Source organism: Vigna unguiculata, chromosome 9, assembly GCF_004118075.2.
Source record: "Vigna unguiculata cultivar IT97K-499-35 chromosome 9, ASM411807v1, whole genome shotgun sequence".
NCBI lineage: Eukaryota > Viridiplantae > Streptophyta > Magnoliopsida > Fabales > Fabaceae > Vigna > Vigna unguiculata.
The window spans coordinates 7,493,482-7,506,720 of record NC_040287.1 but is presented as its reverse complement, the minus strand read 5'-3'; the positions used below and the strand labels follow the sequence as shown (position 1 = coordinate 7,506,720).

Here is a 13,239-nt window from a genome sequence, read left to right as displayed (position 1 = left end):
TCCTATCCAATCAAAAATCTTAATCATCTTTTGTCATGTTCTTAAGTCATTTTAGATACTAACTTGCACGAGGGGAGAAACATGCTTACATATAAAATCTTTTTCCTAAAAACAGGGTGTTAACTCTAATTTTACAATTGTGGTTTATCTCCTTTTACAAAGATCATTAATATTAAGGATGAATTAAATTTGAAAACAAATATTTCTTAAAAGGAAGGACATGATGTAGAATCATTTAATAGGATGCATGTCGAAAAAAAATTGAAAAATTATTTGAAGTGTAGATTATTAAAATTTTCTTACTTTTATGTAAACTCTTTTAATTTTTTTAAACCATCTCTTGAAAGATTCATAAATAAACATTGGCCATCCAATTAAACTTAGGCCAATCATTTGCGACTAAGGCAACGCATTTTTGGTTAAGGAAAAGTAAAAAGGAGACATTATTTGATAAGCATGAAAGATGTCAATTTAACATTGCAAAGAAAGATACTCAAGTGATGAATACATCTTAGCATTAAATCTATCAAATTAAAAAACTCATTTAATTATTTTCACTAGATGTCGATTTTGCAAAAAAAAACAAATCGAAAATGTACTTTGTATATTTTCAAAATATAATAATACTTTAACTAATTTGTTTCCACCACACTATAGGCCAGTTTTTAGTAGATTTTCAATCTACAACCCTATTGAACTACCTCATGTGCACAATATACTTAAAAACAGTAATATAAAAGAATTACTTCTGAAAGCTACAATAACTAAACTTTCTGTTATGACAAGATGAAAAGAAACAGATTAAGAGAAAAAGAAGACACACAAATTTACGTGGTTCAGTCAATGTGATCTACGTCCACGGGGCAGTTCAAGAGTTTCTTATTTATGAATAATGATAGAGAGATACATGATACAAATGCATTTTAGCCTTATAAAAGAGTAAAAAATAACAGCCCCTTTAAACCTCATTACAACCCATAACTATATCATAAATATATGAAGTAAGGAAGATGAAGGGACAACATAACATTCAAGGCATCTTAACAATTCTCCACCTTGACTTGAATTTTCCCAAGTCATCAGTAACCAAGAACAACTCTCCTGCCTCTTCACCCCAAAGGGTCTCAAGCTATGCGAACATTCACCAAGTCCAAGCTATGCTTAAACTTGGCAGAAGACAAAGGCTTAGTCAACATATCTGCGGGATTGTCTACGGTGGATATCTTCTCTATCGAGAACGATTTGTTTTCAATTACATCGCGTATGAAATTCAACCTGACATCAATATGCTTTGATCTTTCGTGATAAACTGGATTTTTAGCCAAGCACAATGCATTTTGACTATCACAATAAAGTATACGCCTTTGCACATGCAAACCCAAGCTATCAATAAGACCTTGCAACCAGATACCTTCTTTAACTCCTTATGTCAAAGACATGTATTCTGCTTCAGTGGTAGACAAAGCAACAGTAGGCTGAAGTGTTGCTTTCCAACTAATAGCACAACCATAAAGAGTGAAGATATAACACGTCAAAGATATTCTTGTCACAAGATCTCCACCATAATCAGAATCTGCATAACCAATAAGACCACACTCAATATCATTGGAACCATAAACCAAGCATATATTACTAGTACCTTTTAAATATCGCATAATCCACTTCACAGCTTCCCAGTGAGCTTTCCCAGGATTACCCATAAATCTACTAACCACACTCACAGCATGAGCCAAATCTGGTCTTGTACAAACCATTGCATACATCAAGCTCCCAACAACACTCGAGTAAGGAACCTTATTCATATAATCCTTCTCTTCATCAGTACTAGGAAGAGTGCTGGCATCAAGTTTAAAATGTGTTGCCAAAGAAGTACTAACAGGCTTAGAATTCTCCATTTGAAAAGACTGCAACAACTTTTCAATGTATTTCTTCTGAGATACATAAAGTAGACCTGCATTCCTGTCTCTCCAAATCTCCATTCCTAAAATCTTCTTAGCTGCACCCAAATCCTTCATCTCAAACTCACTGTTTAACATAGCTTTAAGAGCATCAATATCAGTCTTGCTCTTAGCTGCAATTAACATGTCATCCACATATAATAACAAATATATATAGGAACCATCTTGCAACTTCCTACTATAAACACAATTATCAAACTCATTTCGAACAAAATTATAGGAAACCATAAAAGCATCAAACCTCTTGTACCACTGCCTCAGGCTCTATTTTAAACCATACAAGGATTTTTTTAGCACACACACATGGTTCTCTTCTCCAACCTCAAGGAATCCATATGGCTGCAACATATAAATTTGCTCCTCTAAATTCCCATGCAAGAATGCAGTTTTCACATCAAGTTGCTCTAACTCCATATCCAAAGTGCTCACCATGGCCAACAAAACTCGAATAGTCTTATGTTTTACCACAGGTGAAAACACTTCATGGTAGTCAATTCCCTCTTTTTGTGACAAACCTTTTGCCACAAGTCTTGCCTTGAATCTAGATGGTTCAACATCAAGAATCCCTTCTTTCTTCTTGAACACCCATTTGCATCCTACTGGCTTTACACCTTTAGGTAATGGTACTAACTCCCAGGTCTGATTTTTCTTAAGTGATTGCATCTCCTCATTCATGGCAATTAACCATTCTGATGCTTCTTTACTCTGGATTGCATTCTTATAGGATTTAGGCTCATCATAATAGAGATTTTCACCAACTGTCAAGGCATATGAAACAGAGTTAGTATCAACAACACATGTAACATCTGCATACCTTGCAGGTTTTCTGATTTCCCTTTTTGTTCTCCTTGTTGCTATACTTTGAGGTTCTTCTTGGACATTACTAGATTGATCTATCGGATCCAAATTTTCTTTATTTGAATCTTCAACCTCAAGCTCCACCTTTTGATGAACTCCCTTATTCCCTGCAATATTTTCAACCTCCTCTTTTTGGCCAAACATAGCAGACTCATTAAAGGTAACATCTCTGCTAATAATAAACCTTTTATTTCTATTATTTTCAGTACACCATAATATATATCCTTTGACACCCGTAGGATACCCAAGAAATATACATTTCATTGTCCTAGGCTCTAATTTACCATCATTCACATGAGCATAAGCAGGACAACCAAATGTACGTAAACCGGAATAATTAAAAGGTTTACCAGACTATACCTCTTGAGGAGTCTTTAAATCAATAGAAGTAGATGGAGACCTGTTCACCAAATAGACAACAGTATTAACTGCTTCAGCCCAAAATTCTTTTGAGAGACCAGCATTTAAACGCATGCACCGAGCATGTTGAAGTAGTGTTTGATTCATCCGTTCAGCGACACCATTCTGTTGTGGTGTATGTCGTACTGTAAGGTGCCTGACTATACCTGCTTCTTTGCAGTAATCATCAAACTTTGTATTGCAGAACTCCAGTCCATTATATGTTCTTAGAGTCTTGACTTGTTTCCTAGTCTGTTTCTCAACCATAGTCTTCCACTCCTTGAACCGTCCAAACACTTCATCCTTGGTCTTCAAAAAAGACACTCAAACCTTTCTAGAGTAGTCATCGATAAAGGTCACAAAATATCTGCATCTTCCATGAGACAAGACAGGGGAAGGACCCCATAAATCAGAATGAACATATTGTAATTTTTCAGTTGAAGTGTGCTTACCGTGACAAAATTTCAGCTTGTGTTTTTTACCCATAACACAAGATTCGCAAAATTTCAATTTCCATGTCACCGCTCCACCCAACAATCCTTGTTTACTTAACACAGCAAGACCACGTTCACTCATATGACCCAATCTACGATGCCATAATTCTGTATTATCAACATGTTGCTCTAAGGAATGGGATACAAACACCGTTCCCTGAAAGGAATGGCCAAGCATAACATAAATTCCATGTTGTAGCTTTCCTTTCATGACAACCAGAGCACCTTTGGAAACTGTAATTTGTCTATCTTTTCCTGAAAAATTGTACCCTTGTTTGTCTAAGGTACCAACAAAGATCAGGTTCTTTCGCAAGCCAGGAACATACCAAGCATCAAACGTTCTAACAATGCCATCATACATTTTTATCTGCACAACGCCACTTCCTTTCACACCAAGCTCCTCATCATCACCCAACTTTACACTGCCATTCCATTCTTTAAATGAACTGAACAACTCCTTGTTAAAAGTCATGTGATAAGAAGCATCGGTATCCATGACCCATGTATCAGCAGAACCAATAGTGTTGACCGTCAAAACATCTCCGCCATCTCTTTCATCTGAGCTCTCACTTGAGACAACTGCACTAGAACGAGCAACAGTTGCTCTGACATTATTATTTCTTTCTTTCTTCAGTTGTGGACAATTCTTCCTTATGTGCCCCACCTCTTTGCACTTGTAACATCTCACTTTCTTTGACTTTGAAAGTGAATTACTGCGTGTATGACCCTTGCTACTATTTCCTCTTTCCATGCTTCTGCCTCTGCTAACTATCAAGCATGCATCATCCCCATTGGAACTAGAGACTCTTCTCTTCAGTTCTTTAGATTGCAAACTGTCTTTCACGTTGTTGACAGTAATACTATCCCTGTCATACAACATAGTATCAATAAAATTTTCATATGATTTCGGCAGAGAACATAACAAAATAATAGCTTGATCCTCATCATCAATTTTAACTCCAATACTCTGTAGATCTAAGATAACTCGATTAAAGTTATCAAGATGATCTCTCACAGATATATTCTCAGACATCTGCAACGTATAGAGACGTTGTTTCTGATACAACCGATTGGTTAAAGATTTTTTGTGGAATTTATCTTCCAACATCGTCCACATCCCTGCAGCTGTTGTCTCTTCACCCACCTCTCTCAGAACTTCATCAGTCAAACTCAAGAGAATCAAACTGTGTGCTTTTTCCAATATCAAGTTCTTCGCATCATTTGTCATAGTCGTTGGTAATTGATCTGCACCCTCTAGTGCTGCAGCGCACCCCTGATGCACCAGAACCGCCTTCATCTTCAATTTCCACAAAGTGAAATCATTCGATCCATTGAATTTATCAATATCGAATTTGTACGAAGACATTGTGTTTCTCCAGAGTAGGTCCCTAGTGTAACCTAGAGCTCTTGATACCACTTGTTATGACAAGATGAGAAAAAGAAGACACACAAATTTACGTGGTTCAGTCAATGTGACCTACGTCCACAGGACAGTTCAAGAGTTTCTTATTTCTGAATAATGATAAAGAGATACATGATACATATGCCTTCTAGCCTTATAAAAGAGTAAAAAATAACAGTCTTTTTAAACCTCATTACAACCCATAACTATATCATAAATATATAAAGTAAGGAAGATAAAGGGACAACATAACATTCAAGACATCTTAACACTTTCTTATACAAGAACTATAAATAAATTTTCAGTTTAGACATTTTCAAAAACACGTGTGAAAATATTAAAGATTTACAATTTTAGAAAAAACCTATATGTAAACTTCATTAATAAATAAACAAAAAACTTGATACCAAAAGCTCAGATCCATTTATTTGAAAACTAAAACAAAAATATACTATTAATGTAAGATAAGAATGACACATTCATGATTCATCACGTCTTTTCTCTCCTTTTCTTTCTACCTTTTATTCTTTTTATTTTTATAAATAAATAAAATAAAAAATCTCACGTGTCTATTTCACTTCTTATCCACGTTTTGGTCCTGATTTATCCACTCTCATTTCGTGTGCATTTTGCTTCCACGTGTTTTTCTTCTTGTTTTTACATCAAATAAACAATGAAACAACTATTTTATATCATGTGAGAGTGTTATAGGACAAAATGATGAAGTACTTGAAGCATTCATTTTCCTTTTCTTTAATATTTTTGCCTAACCATGACGTAGTACTTCCTTTCAATTCCTGGTAAGGAACTAGTACTTCCTTCTCTTACTTTGTATATTTATTACAAAAGTTCTATCTAGTGTTATAGAATATGTTAAGAATAATTAATAAATATTAAATTTTAAAAAATTTATAATTATTCATGATATTAAATGAATTTTTATATGTGTTATATCGTTGATTTTTTATTTTAGTTAGAAGATAAAAATACTTATAAGTGTTATATAATTAATAGTTTATTTAATATACACAAAAAAATTAAAACAAATTAAATAATAAAATCATTTTCCTTATATCTAAACACTGGATTTATTATTTTTTTAATTATTTTTAATTATTTAATTATATTTTAATTTCCGTTTATGTATTTTAAATAAATAAATTATAGTTGAACACGATTTATAAACATTTTTATCTAATAAAATCATATTAAATTATGAAAATTAAAATTTATTTAATGTTACGGTATACATTTTTATATAATTTAATGTTTATTAATTCTTTTGAAGAAAAAAAAAACTTATTTGTTGTAAGTATTATTGTGTATATTTATTGTATAAACTAGATTGGATGGAAAATAATACTTTATACTTCTTTAAAAAAACTATCCGTAATTGGTAATTTACTTATATATTATAATAAGTATTTTTAAATAAATAAAAAGTATGTTGTTAAGTTAAGTTGAAATAAATGTGTTTTTTTAGTCTGTAAAAATGCCATCCCCTATTTCTCTGATAACTTCAATCCCTACTTTTACAGTAGACAAACATCTTAATTTTATTATGTTTATTTTTCCTTTTTATGTTATGATATACTATAATTTATAAATCTATGATTCTCATTAACTTTAAATATATATTTAAATATATATTAAATGTTAATACATTATACATTGTTTTAATGTTCATAAATATTTTTCTTCCCACAATTTACTTTTTTTTATTCTCTTTTTCACTTACCTACCTCAATGGTTTATGTATTAAATGGTAATTGAAACCCACTTGCTGATAGATAGAGTCAACTTTCAAGTACCAGATCACTTTAATCATTTTGGAGTCGGTTTATGTTTTTATGTACATTAAAAATAGAAAATATAATCATTTACAAATTAACATTTTTTATCAGATAACAATAACTATTTTAAATTTGTAACTTCTTTAAATATGAGAACCCTTTTGTAAAATTATGAGAATTATACATCATAATATCTATGATTGAAGTTTAACGTTGCGAATTTTGAATTTGAATAAGGATGATTAGAGTTTAGTTTGATGTGTTAATTTGTTCTGTATGAAACCAAATTGTTCTTAGATTTTTTAGAATTATGTAACGAGGATGATTTTGAATTTGAATTAGTAAGACTAGGGTTTAGTTTGATGTGTTAATTTGTTGTGTGTGAAGTCAAATTGTTCTTAGATTTTTTTAGAATTATGTAGTGTGACAATGCGCATTGAAATCAAAATAGTTAATTAATAATTATTTATTTTTGTGTTTTCTAGAATTTCACCGCACGTCTTAAATTCATAAAAGGTCAAATAGTATTTTCTTCTGAGAGTAAAAATAATTTTATAGTTCTCTATTTGGTATATAAATTTCTCTAGTTTCTCTGAACATATACATCAGGTCTCTCCTTCTCTGACAGTCACGTAAAGAAGAGCTTTTCCAGAAAAATAGGTATAAAAAGTTGCTGAGAAATCAGGATTAGAAAAATAACATTCAGTTTATAATTAGCTTATTTCCAAAAGCAAAACTCACATTAGGAGTATTCATCCTTAGACAACCCCATGCAGAAGTACAACATTTAGTTGCTCAAAAGGAAAAAAACATCAACTTACGAAAACAAAATACAGCATTTACAAGAGGATGTTCTCCAGAAAAACTTTCAGAAGATGCAAAAGTATGACAAGTTGTTGAAAAGAACCAAAAGCATCAACTTGAAGCTCTCGTGTGCTCTCACATCTCCATTTCACCATCTTCATCCTCATCCATTTGCTCAATCTTTAACTTCTTTACTGCCTGAGCAGCATCAGATCTTGATACTGCTCCATTAGGCATCTGAATCAGAATATCAGACTTCTGACCAGTTACAGCATTAACCAACCCTCCATTCTTTTCCACCCGGTAATTTAGCTCGCCACCCGCAGGACCAGCATCAATGTAAACCGTTGAGTTCTCATCAATTTCTTCCTTCACAAGCATTCTAGAGAGCTCCGTCACAACCTTTCTCTCAAGCCACCTCCTGATTGGTCTCGCACCATAAACCTGAAACATAGAAACAAACCTTATTAAGTACTCACATCTTGTGTTGTGCAGTAAACAATGTTTACAACATCATGATAATGATACCAACCGGATCATAGCTCTCACTGAGGATATAGTCAAGAGCTGCATCAGTCACTGCCATTGCAATTCCCCTCTCAGCAAGACGAGAAGCAACGTCCTTCATTTGTAACCTTGCAACCTTCCTTAGTTGCTCATGGGAAAGAGGATCAAATACCACAATTTCATCAAGCCGGTTCAACAGTTCTGGCCTAAAATGTCTTCTTACCTGTTGAAAACATATTCAGAACTCACAAGTCACAACAAAGAAAACACAAAATATTCAGTCATTCGTAATAAAGGGTGGAGCCTAGAAATATACCTCCTGCATTACTTTTTCACGAGCCGTTTGCATTGAAGATTTTCCTGAAAGTCCAGTAAGGAGGTGCTCTGCCCCAAGGTTAGAGGTCATGATAATGACTGTGTTTCTAAAGTCCACAGTGCGGCCTTGGCCATCAGTTAACCTTCCATCATCCAAGACTTGAAGGAGAGTGTTAAACACAGATATGTGTGCCTTTTCTACTTCATCAAACAGTACCACACTGTAAGGTCTTCGCCTTACTGCTTCAGTTAGCTGACCACCTTCTTCGTGTCCAACATACCTGAGAGTTTGAAATGTGGGTAAATCATCCGTACTTCATACCCAAAAATCACAGTAAGCTGAAAAGTGAAAAAGTCAAGCCACTTACCCAGGTGGTGCACCAATCAAGCGTGAAACAGAATGTTGCTCCATGTACTCAGACATGTCAATTCTCACCAACTGATTTTCATCATCAAAAAGTTGCTCAGCGAGGGCCTTTGCAAGCTCCGTCTTGCCGACACCAGTTGGACCCAAGAACAGGAAGGAGCCCGTTGGTTGTTGAGGTCTCCCAAGCCCGGCTCTTGATCTCAGCACAGCCTCTGCTACAGAATTAACTGCTTGGTCTTGCCCTACAACTCTTTGGTGCAATCTGTCAGCAAGACCAATCAACCTTTCCTTATCGTTTTGCCCAAGTCTTGTCACTGGTATGCCAGTCCAGCGACTAACAACCTCAGCAATGTGTTCAGGTCCAACAGTTTCTGTCAACATTACATTCCCCTCAGTGTTCCCTTCAAGCTCTTGAATTGCAGATTCCACCTCCTGAATCGCGCCATACCGCAAATCAGCAGCTCTGGCAAGATCATATCGCCTCTCAGCCTCTAGAAGAGCAAAGTTCAGCTCTTCTCTTTTTTGCTTTAGTCTTCGAATCTCATCAATCCTCTCCTTCTCCTTTCTGTACTTCATCATCAAAGGTTGCAGCTTGTCTCTCAGGTCGTCAAGCTCTTTCCGCACCTGAACATAAAAGTATGATTACAACAATTGTAACACAAACATAACCCAAAAATACAAGGACAACCAATTAGCATAGTAAGATAATCAACACTTACATCTACTAAACGAGCTTTGCTGGCTTTGTCTTTCTCTTTCTCCAGAGCATGAAGTTCCACTTCTAACTGCATTCTCTTCCTTTCAAGGTTATCAATTTCCTCTGGCTGGCTATCAAGTTGGACTCTCACATTCGCGCAAGCCTCATCAACTAAATCAATTGCCTTGTCTGGAAGATGACGACCTACACAACCGAAACTATTCATTTAAATACCTTATTTAAACATAAAACATCTGTAGCAGTCTTATAAAGCCAAGCGCTTTCTTTGATTTTAGCAATAAGAACCAAAACTATGGAAAGACTAAACTTTTCGCGGGAATTAAAACTTACAAGTCCAATCAAAACTAACATACTAAATTACCAATTAAAGAATACACTAAAACAGAGCAGCACATACCAGTAATGTAGCGACTAGACAATTGGGCCGCAACAACCAAAGCACGATCAAGAATCCTTACACCATGATGACCTTCGTATCTTTCTTTCAAACCACGAAGTATACTTACAGTATCAACAACACTCGGTTCCGCCACATACACCTGCTGAAACCTTCTTTCAAAGGCTGCATCCTTCTCCACATACTTTCTATACTCCTCAAGCGTGGTGGCGCCAATGCACCTCAACTGACCCCGCGCAAGCATAGGCTTAAACAAATTAGCAGCATCCATGGAACCCTCAGCTTTTCCAGCACCAAGAACCAAATGAATCTCATCAATGAACAGAATAACTTTCCCCTCAGCCTCTTCCACCTCCTTCAAAACTGCCTTCAACCGCTCCTCAAACTCCCCTCTGTACTTCGCGCCAGCAACCAACGCACCCATGTCCAATGCAATGAGCCTAACATCAGCAAGATTACTAGGAACATCCCCTTTAACGATCCTCTGAGCCAACCCTTCAACCACAGCAGTTTTTCCCACACCCGGTTCGCCAATCAAAACCGGGTTATTTTTCGTCCTTCTAGATAAAATCCTCACAACCCTTCGTATTTCCTCATCCCTTCCAATGACCGGGTCGAGCTTCCCTGCTTGTTCCACAAGGTCCCTTCCATAGGTAGTCAAAGCCTGAAAACAGAGATATATATACGAGGTGAGTTATATGAGCTATTTGAACTTGTTAAATGCTAATCATGTTCACTCGTTTTAGTACAACAAATGTGACATCAAACTAGTACAACTCAAATTTCACAAGGCTAACTAAATAAATTATTTCCTTTAAAAAATTATTATCCTATCGATATGAAATTATCGAATTAACATAGTTAAACTCAAATGGTATAAAATATACGAAATTATCATCACAATTGCGTTTTTTCATTCGGAAAACTTAAACCCAAAATCTCATTTATTAAATCTAGTTTGGTCAAAATGTCATTTCACATTTAGCATTTAACGTTATTATTCAGCATAAAGACGATGTGAGTGGAATTTGTCCTTAAAAAACTTATTTAAGCTAAATAAAGTACCTGAAAGTTTGTGTCACCGGTAGCGCTTTCCACTTTCCTCCCTTCCTTGCCGCGAAGCTTCTCGACTTCCGTTTTCACCTTGGATGCCGCCACCCCGGCTTCCCTGAGCAACTCCGCGATCTGAGAATCTTCCAGAAGACCGAGAATGAGCTGGTCGACAGCCAGGTGCGTGTCGCCACGCGTCTTCTGGAGCGACTGCGCTCTGCGGATGGCTTTGATGAGGCTCGTGCTAGCCGGAACCTCGTCCGGAGGAGGAGATTGCGAGGGCAGCTTCTTCAGCGCTTGGCTAAACACTCTCTCAGCCGCGCGTGCCGATTCCTCTCCCGCAGCATTGGACAGCGCTTGGGAGAAGATTCCACCCTTGTCAGAGAGTAGAGAGGACGCGAGATGGAGAGGAGTGAACTGCGCGTGGCCACTGCTCACCGCTGTCTCGTGAGCACTCACGAGAGCCTCATTAGTCTTGTGCGTAAATTTCTCGGGATTCATCACTTCGCCTGCACCGTTACAACCATGATTCATATTAGATTATCATTAACAACTAACAATTAAAAGTTAACATTTATCAATTAACAATAATAAATAAATAATGATGATGATAATTTATTTATAAATTATTTAATGGAATAAAAATATGGAAGATTACTACTACATACCTTCTTATCGCTCGTGAGAAGATAGGTTTGATTCGTGAAAATTGAGAGAAAAAAGTTGAAGGAACGAACAAACAGAATTTGTATCGGTATGATTTGTTGGAATGAAGAGACGAAACACTAACAGAAAATTTGAATCAGTTTGAGTTTTGGAGTATCGAGTTTTTTCGGTGATCGATGTGTGAAGTGAGAGAGAATGGAAGCATAGCCAGTATATGAAGTGGGAAAAGATGTTTCTTGAAAGTTTGAGAGTTTCTTTGAGGAAGGAGAAGAAGCTCCCAGAGACTTCCATTTTTTGTTTTACTGTTAGGAAGAGATTAATTGAAAGAACTAAGCGGTTACGGAGAAAATATCACCTACTATTTTTATTTTTTTTTACACTCTTTATTTTTTAATTAATTATCCACGTTTGAGTTTGGTAAGGAATGAGCTAGACCGTTCTTTTCTTTATTATTTTTCTAAAGGATAGTTTCAAGAAAATTATTTATGATAAATTAGAATATGAGTAGATTTTCAAGCATTTATTTAAATAAATGATAGCAAAATGAGATTCATAAAGAATATTTCTTTTTCCACTTCCTACTTGTCTCGTTTTGAAAATATGTTTAATTGCATAATGTAGACAACTCAAAAATCAATAAATATATTATAAATTATATAAATCAGAAATTTATTTTAGATTAAACAAATAAAAAATTATTTTTTAAATGATACAATTCAAAAAAATTTTAAAATATTTTAAATTATATAATTCAAAATATATTACTTAATTAAATAATCTACACGTCTATTATAGATTAGACAATATAAAATATATTTTCAAATTAAAATTTTCAAAAGTACAAAAATATATTAAAAATTATACAATTCATAATATATTGCAGATTATGTAATTTAAAACATGTATTTTGTAATCTAATATAAGCATCAACATTTTAGAATATCTGCTTTTATTTCAAAAGATCCACATATCTACTTGCAAATACTCTCTAACACTGAAATAAATAAGAAAGGATAAGTAAATATATAAGAGTAAATATTAGATCTTATATTGCCATAACATGTATTTATAGGTTTTTTAAATTATAAGTAAATAAATACATTAAACTGATTTTGTTACTCGAAGATAATTAAGTGTTATATCTTGAAAATATTATATAAACAATTATTATATCATAACATCTTCGAAATTATAATATCTTAAAGATATAACATAATACGATAATAAGTTATTATATCATAAAATAAGATAAGATGTTAGTTATAAATATCTTTGAGATATTTCAAAATATTTTAGGGATATGTACATTATTGAATTTTATAATAATGATTTTATTAATTTATTTGAACATCAATAAATCTAGTTTTCGAATTATTTCTGTACAATATGGCCTACCATCGGTCAGGCTAACCGCCGGACGATCGATCAAGTGGACCAAGGACCATCGGTCAGACGGATCCTCATTTATGAAGACAACCGATAGGACGCACGACCCATCGGTCGAGCGGCCA

The 13,239-nt window shown here is 34.5% G+C and overlaps 1 protein-coding gene across 1 annotated transcript; it reads right to left on the bottom strand.

Moving 5' to 3' along the window:
- Nucleotides 1–7,591: 7,591 nt before the first annotated feature.
- On the bottom strand, nt 7,592–12,027 carry LOC114163804 (chaperone protein ClpB1). The gene is made up of 8 exons (XM_028048139.1): nt 11,731–12,027; nt 11,078–11,571; nt 10,013–10,676; nt 9,617–9,798; nt 8,899–9,521; nt 8,532–8,811; nt 8,241–8,438; nt 7,592–8,152 (listed from the first exon to the last, which is right to left on the bottom strand). The coding sequence occupies exons 2-8, from the start codon at nt 11,561–11,563 to the stop codon at nt 7,844–7,846; spliced, it is 2,742 nt and encodes a 913-aa protein (XP_027903940.1). The 5' UTR covers nt 11,564–11,571; nt 11,731–12,027; the 3' UTR covers nt 7,592–7,843.
- Between the last annotated feature and the right edge of the window lie 1,212 nt (nt 12,028–13,239).

Bases quoted from the DNA above. Each gene is read 5' to 3' on its own strand.
- LOC114163804 (XM_028048139.1), bottom strand. From the start codon at position 11,563: ATGAATCCCGAGAAATTTACGCACAAGACTAATGAGGCTCTCGTGAGT. The intron at 9,522-9,616 runs GTAAGTGTTGAT...TTTTATGTTCAG, and splicing joins GCAAAGCTCGTTTAGTAGAT to GTGCGGAAAGAGCTTGACGA. The intron at 8,153-8,240 runs GTTGGTATCATT...TCTATGTTTCAG, and splicing joins TCAGTGAGAGCTATGATCCG to GTTTATGGTGCGAGACCAAT.